This window comes from Microcaecilia unicolor, chromosome 7 (assembly GCF_901765095.1).
Source record: "Microcaecilia unicolor chromosome 7, aMicUni1.1, whole genome shotgun sequence".
In the NCBI taxonomy this organism is placed as follows: domain Eukaryota; kingdom Metazoa; phylum Chordata; class Amphibia; order Gymnophiona; family Siphonopidae; genus Microcaecilia; species Microcaecilia unicolor.
The window spans coordinates 31,122,989-31,135,974 of NC_044037.1; the positions used below are offsets into that span (position 1 = coordinate 31,122,989).

The 12,986-nt window shown below is 41.5% G+C and overlaps 1 protein-coding gene across 1 annotated transcript in view; it reads left to right on the forward strand.

Annotated features, from left to right (window-relative positions):
* The window catches only part of IL1RAPL2 (interleukin 1 receptor accessory protein like 2), a 1,135,323-nt gene extending 1,122,847 nt beyond the window's left edge, over positions 1 to 12,476 (forward strand). The window contains exon 11 of the mRNA XM_030209898.1: positions 11,779 to 12,476. Within this exon, the coding sequence (XP_030065758.1) occupies positions 11,779 to 12,476 (698 nt within the window). The remainder of the gene's footprint in view (positions 1 to 11,778) is intronic.
* The last annotated feature ends 510 nt before the right edge of the window (positions 12,477 to 12,986 follow it).

Below are 12,986 nucleotides of genomic sequence, written 5' to 3' on the forward strand. Positions count from 1 at the left end.
ACAGAGAGACATGCACAAACCAGTTTGGTCCGCTAATTTTCCCAGAGTATACATATAGATTAGACACATATGTAGTGTGGGCATCTGAAAGTGCACGCTTAATCTAGGCATATACTTATGAAGCTATTCTAGATGTGTAGGCATAGATACCCCCAGATTCTATATAGTGCACTTACATAAGTACATAAGTATTGCCATACTGGGAAAGACCAAAGCTCCATGGAGCCCAGCATCCTGTTTCCAAAAGTGGCCAAGCCAGGTCACAAATACCCGGCAAGATCCCAAATATGTACAAAACATTTTATACTGCTTATCCCAGAAATAGTGGATTTTCCCCAAGTCCATTTATGTGACAAAATCGGCATAGATTCTATAACACCGCATATAATTGGCTTAATAAGCTAATGAGCGCTGATGACAGCACTTAACAAGCAATAATTAGGAACACTAATTGGCACTGATCTATAACAATGTGCGCCGAACTTCTAATGCTCAGAGGCAAAAAGGGACAAGGTTCTGGGTGGGAAATGGGTGTTTTATGGGTGTTCCAAAATTTAGGCACCTAGTTATAGAATATGGTCCAGTGCGCCTAAATCTATGCGCTGAGATTTACACCAGGTTTTCATTGGTATAAATGGATGCGCGGAGATATTGGCGCTGAAATACCAACTAAGCATATTCTATAATCAGCGCCTAAATCTAGGTGCCGATGATCGAATACGCTTAGTTGGTACTGATTTCAGCGCCATTTTTTTAGGTGCCATATATAGAATCTCCTCCATAATGTCTAGTATCCAAGTTTGGGGCCACAAGCCCCAGGTTATACCTGGTTTTGGCATGTCCAACCCAAATGTATGTTCTAGACAAGTGATTCTCAACCTTTCTTCTGTTTTGACACACCTGACAGACAATGTTCTTATATTTGACACACCAAACACTAAAATTCACAGCTGAACAAAGCACACCTAAATATTTCATTGTGTAATTATGTTTAGTATGAATTTGCTCGCCCCATATCAAAAAGCTGTATGCAATGCATCAATATCAGATTTCTCATTTGTCATATAACAAAACATATATTCAAATTCTGGTGTGACCTCAGTAATAGCAACACAAAATCCCTCCACTGCCAGATACTGTGAAGCAGCACAAAAACCTATGTTACTATATCAAAATGGTCTTCAAACATACACAGAGAGGGTCCAAAGTACAAAGTGAAGTCCAAAGAACAAAAAGATTCACCAAGAGCCTTCAAAATTGGGATATAGTGTCTTTAATGGTTAAACCTGAGAAACAATCTTCCAATGATGACCCAACATGGGCCGTGTTTCTGCGCACAGCGTCTGCATAAGGGGTCAATTACGATGTGTCATCTAATAGGTGTAATGTGCAGCAATGGAACTTATTCCTTCAAGAAATTAAAAAAAACTGTACACATTACTAAGTTGCTCATCCACCTTGCAGGCAGTGATGGTTGTAAAGGAAATATAAGCATACTGTCTATGCCAAATTTATTGTGACACACCTCCCATCTCTTGGGAACACACTGGTTAAGAACCACTTCTCTAGACATATACACATACATATTCAGTTGCTGAACCCATAGCCTCATACCACCCTTCCCAATCCCTTGACACACACTCCCCATTCTGCCCAATACAAGTAAACACACATTCAGTCCCCACACACCCCCATAGAAATACAGCTAAATTCTCCACACAGAGATAAATACATACACCACACCACTAACACATATACACACACACACACCTCACATATACTATCTCACTGCATATCCTCTTCTCCCGCTCGCCCACACATTCACTGCTAACCTGCTGAGTGACACTTCACCATGGCTATTTCCACCAAGATCCCCAAACAGAGATGCTTGAGTCTGGACATGGAGGAAAGGGACACGTACCATTATGTCACATTTTAGGTGTGTACTTTTAAGCCTTTAGCACATGTGAAATATAGAGCGGTGTGGTTTGAACACTGGTTTCTTGTGCTCTTGTTTGCAGAGGAAAAAAGATATACAACGCTGATGTGGTTAATTGTTATGATATTTGATTAATATATATATTTTTTTAATTGTTGCATTTGATTTATTGGTATTCTCTGGGGCCCTTTTACTAAGCCGTGTAGGCGCCTACGCACGGCCAACATGCACCAAATTGGAGTTACCAGCCAGTTACTGTGTGGCCCTTGTGGTAAATTCAATTTTGGCGTGCATCCGCTACGTTCGCCTGAAAACTATTTTTTATTTTCTGATGCGCGGCAGCTACACGTGTCATGTAGAATTTGACATATGTAGACCGCCCAATTACCGCGTGAGACCTTACCGCTAGGTCAATGATTTGCAGTAAGGTCTCAGACCCAAGATTGCGTCAGGGGTGGTGGCGGTTGCAGGTGGGCGCGGTTTGGCTCTGGTCCACCCAGCAGAGTCCACACCGTTATAGGGGGCTTGTTTGGCCCACCGACTGCGGGCATCCATCTGTTCCTCCAGGCCGATGGCTTCTTCTGTGCTGCGGGTCTCCCCCCAATGTCGGCCTGCAACTCAATTGCTTGCTGGCCGTTGGACGTTGCGGCGGCGCCGTTGGGACCTTCTGGAGAGTGTGTCTTATGGTTGGGTGCCTCGTCTCCTGCCGTCTTGCCATTTACAACTGCGACCACGGCCTGATTTCACTGTTTGTCAACTTCCACCTTTTAATCATCTGTTCTTCGTTGAAGATTTCAGCGAGTGTGAAGGTCATAGCGCCAGATGTCTTGGGAGTTGGAATGGACGGTTAAAGGAACGGCTTTCAACTCCATTTCCACCTTGCAGGGTCAACTTGGTCTGTCTGGTAAATTTCCATCTTTTCCAGCCTAAACAGGTTCAGGCTACTTGAAGGATTCAACTTGTAACCTGAAGTCCTTCTTAACATCATTTCATGGACCATTTTAGTCTCTTTTACCCGTTCCCTATTTTCTTTTTACTCTGTTTCTTTTATCTTCTCTAATTTAATTGAAATTGTATATCCACTGGTCTGGCGATAGCCTAATCAGTACAGTGTAAGCCACTTTGAGTCTGCACAATGTGGGAAAAAGTGGGGTATAAATGTGCTAAATAAATAAATAAAATGGACACACGGCAATTTTCATTTTACCGCACGTCCATTTTCAGCAATAAAAAGGCATTTTTGTAGGTGCACTAAAAAATATTCTGTGCACGCCCAAAACACGCGTCTACACTACCGCAGACCATTTTTTAGCGCACCTTAGTAAAAAGACCCTTCTATTTGTACGAGTTAGTGGTGGCTTATATTATCTAACCTATTTATTTGTATCCTTAGACTGGGAGTCCAACTTTTCACTCTTTTGTCTAAAATTAATTAGATTGTAAGCTCTGTCAAGCAGGGACTGTCTCTTCATGTTCAAGTGTACAGCGCTGCGTACGTCTAGTAGCGCTATAGAAATGATAAGTAGTAGTCTTTGGGATTCCAGAATCTTGCTACTCTTTGGGATTCCACACAGAATCTTGCTACTATGGGATTCCGGAATCTTGCTATTCTTTGGGATTCTGCATAGAATCTTGCTACTCTTTGTCCTAATTAGGTTGTAAGCTCTGTCGAGCAGGGACTGTCTCTTCATGTTCAAGTGTACAGCGCTGCGTACGTCTAGTAGCGCTATAGAAATGATAAGTAGTAGTCTTTGGGATTCCAGAATCTTGCTACTCTTTGGGATTCCACACAGAATCTTGCTACTATGGGATTCCGGAATCTTGCTATTCTTTGGGATTCTGCATAGAATCTTGCTACTCTTTGTCCTAATTAGGTTGTAAGCTCTGTCGAGCATGGACTGTCTCTTCATGTTCAAGTGTACAGCGCTGCGTACGTCTAGTAGCGCTATAGAAATGATAAGTAGTAGTCTTTGGGATTCCAGAATCTTGCTACTCTTTGGGATTCCACACAGAATCTTGCTACTATGGGATTCCGGAATCTTGCTATTCTTTGGGATTCTGCATAGAATCTTGCTATTCTTTGCCCTAATTAGGTTGTAAGCTCTGTCGAGCAGGGACTGTCTCTTCATGTTCAAGTGTACAGCGCTGCGTACGTCTAGTAGCGCTATAGAAATGATAAGTAGTAGTCTTTGGGATTCCAGAATCTTGCTACTCTTTGGGATTCCACACAGAATCTTGCTACTATGGGATTCCGGAATCTTGCTATTCTTTGGGATTCTGCATAGAATCTTGCTATTCTTTGCCCTAATTAGGTTGTAAGCTCTGTCGAGCAGGGACTGTCTCTTCATGTTCAAGTGTACAGCGCTGCGTACGTCTAGTAGCACTATAGAAAGGATAAGTAGTAGTAGTAGTAAAACCCAAGAAAAAGCTAAAAACAATGTGGCTCTCTAGTCAGTTCTACAGCAATGAAAAATATTCCTTCACTACCAAAAATATGGTGATTGCCTTAAGACTCTGGCTCTGTTCCTTTCTCTAAAGTTTTAACTGCATTATCCTATTTATTTTTTGTCCAAAAATATGTCCAGCCTGTTTTTTTTTAATTGGTCAGTGTTGCGGCCAAGATGGTCTCCATTGGCAAAATGCCAAAAATGCAATGCGTTGATCATGCCCCAAGGAATGGTGGAGTTCAACCATAAATAGTCTATTCCTTTGTTACTGGAGGCTTTGGAATAAAAAGGGGTTGTTTTTTTTAATGGTCAGACTTTTCCAGAGTGGATTTTGGTATTAAACTATGCGTTCTGGAAAGCTGCTTTGTAGGAAAATGAGCAACTGGGTCAACTTTTCAAAATGATTGGAGTTGCTAAACCCAATGGAAATTGCCTCTCCCTGGACACACTTAAGATGTTTGCCTATTATTGGGAGTGCTCAAGCACCCACAGCACCCACACAGCTGGCTTCTATGAGTGAACACCCTGTATATATTTGCTTAGCCATTTTATTTCTCTGGCACAAGAATCGAGATTCAGCCTCCAAAACTGTAGAGTGAACAAAATAATTGATGTTACAAACTAATGCAGAACAGCAAATGCATATAATTATAGACTCTGCTCAATGTGATATGGATGCAGTCAATAATGTTAAATGTCAAAACACCCTGATGACAAGAAAGAGCAGATGAGGAGTCTGTAGTGAATCTGAAATGACTCTTGCTAAATATCTCTGTAATTCATCTATAGAAGAATTACATCCATCTTCCCTAATTTGCTGTCACACTATTCATAGGATCATAAAATTCCAACGATGAATAAAGGTCATGTGACCCATCACTGTCCCCCCTTCCCAGCTCAGTTGCATTTTTCAGATGTTAGTCTGCACTACACCCAAGAGTTCTGTTGAATAATGCAGGCCTTTACCCGTGTCAAGGCATGCGTTAGACCTACTGAACAGAGACCTCAGGGAAGGCTAGGTAATTTTCAAAGCTATTTCTTCAGGTAAAAGTCTGTGGAAATTGGCAGTGAGAGAAAATGTCTACCCTTTATGCTGTATGTTGTACAAGACGCATAACTATCTCTATTTAGTACAAGCATTCCTAGGGTTGGTGTTAGGATCAGAAATTGAACAAATTATGTACTTTAGTAAACACTTTCCGGCCAATATTCAGTTTTTTTAAACGCTGACTGCCACGGGCAGAATTACCCCAGATATTCAATGCCACCAGCACTGAATATCTCTGTCTAAACTGGCTACCAGATCTTATGCAGGTCCTGGCCGATATTCAACTCAGACCCGCATAAAATTATCTGCCCATGTCTCACCCCATCCCCTTCGTATCCTCCCTCCCACCCCCAGAGCAGCATAATCCCCCTTTAACATCCCCCCCATCTCCAGAACCTCGGCCATCCCCCCCCCCTTCCGAATCTCCCTCTCCCTCCCCTCCTCCGAAGATAATACCAAGAGGCCCATGCCTGGCCACCCCTGTAGGCTCCCCTCCCAGACATACCTTTGCTGGTCCATGGTGGTCGGGGGGGAAACAGGCAAGAGCGATGCCCACTCGTTCCTGCCCGGTGCTGGCTGCTTCTGAGAATGTCTGCCGCTACCTTTAGCAGCAGCTTTGCGGTACTTCCAAGTTGCGTACTTGAATAGCCCCAGACAGCCCCAGATAAGCCTCTCCTGGCCATTTAAATCACTTTCAATATTGGGTCCATTATTTTAGTCAAAAAGAATACCTGCAGAGACAGGAGGGTACAAGGAATTGTTCAAAGTAAGAGAACATGCATGCATTTATTTTAAAACTGATGCAAATTTCAAAGGTAAAATGTCCCTGCAGACTTCGTAGCTATGCAGGCAGTATGAAAATTGCCCATTAACTCCCGGATTCTATATAGCACGCCTATCTGCACTGAAATCTAGGTGGATTCTATAACAACGCACGTAACTTAACAAGCTTAACAAGCTAATTAGCATTGATAACAGCAAGAAATGTTATATCTGGGAATGCCAGGGAGAAAAAATTTCTAGATGTAATAAATGACTGCTTCTTGGAGCAACTGGTCCAGAAACCGACGAGAGGGGGAGCCATTTTGGATCCAGTCCTTGGTGTGGCGTGCAGGGCATTGTGCGAGATGTGGCAGCGTTGAGTCCCCTGGGAAACAGTGATCATATCATGATTAAGTTTGAGCTACTATCTGGGATGAACCTGCAAAGGAAATCTACCATAGCTGCATTTAGTTTTCAAAAAGGCGACTATGATAAAATAAGGAAAATGGTTAAAAAGAAGCTAACATGATTGGCTGCTAAAGTTAGGACATTAAATCAGGCGTGGACATTATTCAAAAATAGCATCTTGGAAGCCCAAACCAGATGCATTTCACATATTTGCAAAGGTGGAAAGTAGAAAAAACAACAGCCAGCTTGGTTATAAGGTGAAGTAAAAGAGGTTATTACAGCCAAAAGATTGTCCTTCAAAGAATGGAAAAAGGACCCAAATGAAGAAAATAAGAAGCAACATAAGCACTGACAAGTCAGATGCAGAGCATTAATAAGGAAGGCTAAAAGAGAATATGAAGAGAAATGTGCCACAGAGGCTAAAACTCACAGTAACAACTTTTTCAGGTAGATCAGAAACAGAAAGGCTGCAAGGGAATCTGTGGGACCGTTAGATCATGAAGGAGCAAAAGGGGTACTCAGGGAGGACAAGGCCATAGCGGACAACCTGAATGAATTCTTTGCTTTGGTCTTTACAGAAGAAGATGTAAGAGATCTGCCTGCACCAGAAATGATTTTCAAAGCTGATGATGCAGAGGAACTGAAATAAATCATGGTGAACCTGGAAGATGTACTGAGCCAAATTGACAAATTAAAGAGTGATAATCACCTGGACCAGATGGCATACATCCAAGGGCACTCAAAGAACTCAAGCCTGAAATTGCTGATCTGCTGTTAGCAATATTGAATCTGTCGTTAAAATTGTCCACAGTACCTGAAAATTGGAGGGTGGCCAATGTGATGCCGATTTTTAAAAAGGTTTCTAGGGGTGATCCAGGAAATTACAGACCAGTAAGCCTGACATCAGCGCCAGGCAAAATAGTGGAAACTATTATAAAGAATAAAATTACGGAATACATAGACAAACATGGTTTAATGGGGCAGAGTCAGCATGGGTTCATCCAACGGGAAGTCTTGCCTCACCAATGTGCTTCATTTCTTTGAAGGCATGAATAAAAATGTGGATAAAGGTGAGCCAGTTGATGTAGTGTATCTAGAGTTTCAGAAAGCTTTTGATAAAATTCCTCAAGAGAGACTCCTGAGAAAATTAAAGAGTCATGGGCTAAGAGGCAAGGTTCTGGTATGGATTAGGAATTGGTTATTGGACAGAAAATAGAGGGTAGGTTTAAATGGTCATTCCTCTCAAATTAAACCCAAATAGTGGTAATATTCCATGCTACCAATCCCAGGGCAAGCAGTAGCTTCCCCATTACTATCTCAATTGCAGACTATGGACTTTTCCTCCAGGAACTTGTCCATACCTTTTTTAAACCCATATATGCTAATCACTGTTACTACATCCTCTGGCAGAGTTCCAGAGCTTAACTATTCATTGAGTGAAAAAATATTTCCTCCTGTTTGTTTTAAAAGTATTTCCATGTAACTTCCTTGAATGTCCCCTAGTCTTTGTACTTTTGAAACAAGTAAAAAACTGATTCACTTCAACTCGTTATACACCATTCAGGATTCTATAGACCTCAATCATATCTCCACGCATCCATCTCTTTTCCAAGCTGAAGAGCCTTAACCTCTTTAGCCTTTCCTCATATGAGAGAAGTTCCATCCCCTTTATCATGTTGGTCGCTCTTCTTTGAACCTTTTCTAATTCCACTATATCTTTTTTGAGATATGGCGACTAGAACTGAACACAGTACTCAAGGTGAGGTCGTACCATGGAGCAATACAGAGACATTAGAGTATTTTCGGTCTTATTTACCATCCCTTTCCTAATAATTCCTAGCATCCTGTTTGCTTTTTTGACCTAAGCACATTTGCTTATTTCCGATCTGATGAAGAAGGGCAACCTTCGAAAGCTAATCAAGAAATGTATTGTTATGTCCAATAAAAAAGGTATCATCTTATTTTCTTTTCCATGTTTTATTTTGTTTGATTTCTATTGATAATCTTTTTTGACCTGAAAGAATTCAGACTGTTCATGTTGGGCTTTCATGTGGAAGACCCTGAACACCACTTTTCATAGTGAGCATGAACTGCACTCTCCCATAAGTGTGGTTGTTTCCAAGGACGTATATCTCAAGTTGAAGTAGAAATGTAGCATAAACTTACAGCAGACCTCTCATTATTTTCAATGGGGTTTGTCCAGCAGATAGATTGCACTTCCCAGTTAGTCACCCCAATTGTCCTTCTTCAGCAGCTCACTTTTGAATAATGTCTGGATCGCCAGCTCTTCCCCATACCAACATCAATCATTTGATGGTTAGGAATAGACTTTCATACATGGAATCTATTCATAATTCTCAAGGGCGCTATGAAACTCTTATAGCTTCAATCCATCTTCTATGAACCCAGTGGTTTCTGCTATTTATTGATTTTTTATTAGTATTTATTTACTGCCTTTTTGAAGGAATTGACTCAAGGCGGTGTACAGTACAAATAAATCAAACATAAGCAATAGACAGTTACAGCAGTAAAAATAGTCAAATAACAATAGAAAGTATGGCATAGTATACTACTTACAATGTCAACATAACATGTAATAAAACATTTTAATAGCGTAGGGTATAAGCAAAGATAGAACATATAGATAGGCAAGAGGAGTCAGAAAATAAGGGGCCAAGTTTAAAGAAAGTTGCACATGAGATCAGGAAGGTGATTACCTGGATATCATTCCCCATGGCAGTTGTCACATATCTCTCTTGTATCCCTCTCTTCAGAGAAATGTACCAAAAATAATCTAGAAATTGAAGCACATTTAGCATTTCTGCTCACTGTTAAAATTTACATTTTAACATTATTTCAACAAATGAATTATCGTGTGACTTGGGGAAGGATTGGTGAACAGTCTTTGGGGAAAGAATTACCTGAAGATAGTTTGAATGAACCAGATCAGTCTATTCTAGGGGTTCTATCTCAACCCAGTCCTCAAGACACACGTAGCCAGTCAGGTCTTCAGGATACCCATAATAAATATTCATGAGATATAGTTGCATACGTGTCCCGAGGACTGGGTTCAGAACCCCTGATCTATTCCGATGTATCATTTACTTTGGTTGCAACCTTTATTTCAGAAACATTAAGGGACAATGTTTTATGATTGTTTTCAGACTTACAGGCTTATTTTCGAAAGAGAAAGACGCCCATATTTCAACCCAAATCGGGAGATGGCCGCCTTTCTCCCGTGGGCACCCAAATCGATATAATCGAAAGTCGATTTTGGGCGCCTCCAACTGCAGTCTGTCACGGGAACAAACAAAGTTGACGGGGACGTGTCAGAGGCGTGGTGAAGGCGGGACTGGGGCGTGTTTATCGGCCGAGGAGAGATGGGCGCCCTCGGCCGATAATGGAAAAAAGAAGGGCAGGCAGTAGCGAGAATTTGGGCTGCTTTTTTTGGACCCTTTTTTTTCACAAACAAGTCCACAAAAAGTGCCCCAACTGCCCAGATGACCACCCGAGGAAATCGGGGATTACCTCTCCTGACTCCCCCAGTGGTCACTAACCCCCTCCCACCAAAAAAAAAAGAACTTTAAAAACTTTTTTTCCAGCCTGTATGCCAGCCTCAAATGTCATACCCAGCTCCATCACAGCAGTATGCAGGTCCCTGGAGCAGTTGCTAGTAGGTGCAGTGCACTTCAGGCAGGTGGACCCAGGCCCACCCCCCCTACCTGTTACACTTGTGGTGGTAAATGGGAGCCCACCAACCCCCCCCCCAAAACCCACTGTACCCAAATGTAGGTGCCCCCCTTCACCCATAAGTGCTATGGTACTGGTGTAGAGTTGTGGGGAGTGGGTTTTGGGGGGGATTTGGGGGGCTCAGCACCCAAGGGAAGGGAGCTATGGACTTGGAGGTATTTTACTATTTTTTTTTTTTACTTTTTACAAGTGTCCCTAGGGTGCCCGATTGGTGTCCTGGCATGTGAGGGACCAGTGCACTATGAATCCTGGCCCCTCCCACGACCAAATGCCTTGGATGTGTTCGTTTTTGAGCTGGGCGGCTTCAGTTTCCATTATCGCTAAAAACCGATACCGCCCATCTCAAATCCGCCCAAATCCGATGCATTTCCCCAGCACCAACCGTATTATCGAAACAAAAGATGGACGCCCATCTTTTTCGAAAATACGGTCTGTCCCGCCCCTTCGTGTACCCGTCCTCGGAGATAGTCACCCATGGAGATGGGCGTCCGCATTCGATTATGCCCCTTTTAGGGCACAAAGGTTTTTGGACCAAAAAATATCCAGACATAGCTAAGTCCTCCCAGAGAAGACGGAAGCACTTTTTATTAGTACGGCCTACGGTACTCCAATTGGGGACCCATTTTCTTCTGAAATTTATTGTATAATGATTTGAAGTACATTTTTTGAGCCATCTCAGTTGGTCACTTTTCTTAGCGATAAAGGTTCTGGTTTTGCAATTGAGAGTGACATCTAACAGTACTTGCTGAAAATTCCTCATAGAGATTCTGCCATGGGTAACGCTAGGGCTTTTGCCGCTGTTATTTCTTGCTTTCATCTGGTTTCCTTTGATTATGACTTTCCTTATCTTGATTCTGTTCCCCAACTTAGTCGACTTAGAGCAAAGTTTGGAAAATTATTTCTGGCGATATAATGAACCCGTATTGATGATTTTATTATTGCTCTAATCTTTCCTATTTCAAGTGTTATACTTTTTTTTACACTGTTTAATAATTGCATTAAAAAAATAAAATTTAAAAAAAATATCTTGTGGCTTGTGCATTCTTTAACTACCCTAGGTAACCTAATCTACCAAAGTAGGTGAAAAACCACTTTGTTGTGCTGTGGTCTGAAGAGCAGTTAATAAAGTTACTACAACACACTAAACTAAATAGTAGCCTGGGTATCAGGTTTGTGAATCTATACATGAGCACTGTGGAAGAATCTAATTTTCTTTCTCCAAGTTGCAAATGACATGGAGAAATGAATAATACATTTTAGAAAAACTAGCATAGACAGCTGATCTCTCTTTCTGAAGCAGCATGACTTTTTGTAATCTTTTGAAGAGAAATATGGATTCGGCTATGCAAGACTGCAATCCTAATTGTACGGCATGGTGGGATACTCTTGTTTCATTCACACTCTTCTTTTTCTGTGATTTGCAGCTTACATCGAAGATCTCGTCAGATGTGTTGAGCAAAGCAGAAGACTTATTATCGTGCTAACTCCAGCCTATGTGATCAGGAGAGGATGGAGCATTTTTGAGATGGAAAACAGACTTCACAACATGCTAGTCAGTGGAGAAATCAAGGTTATTTTGATTGAGTGCGCCGAGTTACGAGGAAAAGTGAATTACCACGAAGTGGAATCATTAAAGCATGCCATCAAATTGCTGTCGGTCATTAAATGGAGGGGACCAGAGAGCAGCAGGCTGAATTCAAAGTTTTGGAAGCACTTAGTGTATGAAATGCCGGGGAAGAAAAAGGAAGTGCTCTCTCGACGTCAGGTCCTGGATTGTGGGGAACAAAGGCTTTTTGCTGATTTACAGACTATACCCACTATTTCTGTTACAGGTACTTCAGCCACGTTGACAGCTTCCCATGTGGATCTGTCCGATTTCCACCCCGCAGATACCATTCAGATGAGACACTACTGCAGTGGATGCGAATACGACATGCCAGCAGCTCCCATCCCACTAGCCACTTTGGCTCCCCATCACACATACTGCAACATACCCTTGACACTGCTAAATGGGCAGCTACCCCTCAACAACACAATCAAGGACACCCAGGATTTCCATGAAAACAACTCCCTACTGCCAGTACCCTCAAGGGAGCTTAGCTTTACCAGTGATATATGGTAGTGAGTCCTCCTTATGGCTCTCTGAAGACACTTCATCTCCCCCCCACACACCCACCCACCCCCCACACCAAGTATTAAACTCAAACAATAGGACGCTGAAAGCAAATCTTTGCACTTCAGACCAACTGACTCAATTTTGGGGGGGAGTTTGGTTTTGTTTTGTTTTGGGTATTTTTAATTTTTTTTTTTTTTGTACTGGAGCATTTTGTTTACATTTACAGACTTATTGATAAAGGCTGCATTCTTTTATAGTTCAATATTTAGCTCTGATCTTATATGTACAATTTTATTTCTTCTTTGAGATAAGACAAAAAAAAAAGTACAACATTTTAGAGTAGATTTTAAGATCTGGAATGGATTTAAGTACAGTATACAGTAGGGTAAATCCATATTTATGTAATAGTATTTTGAAATTATTTAAATGCAACAGTTTAACAACTTTTTTAAAAGTGTAAATTTCACTACAGTTTTCAGACTATATAAGAACTAAGCAAAATCCTTAAATAGCACA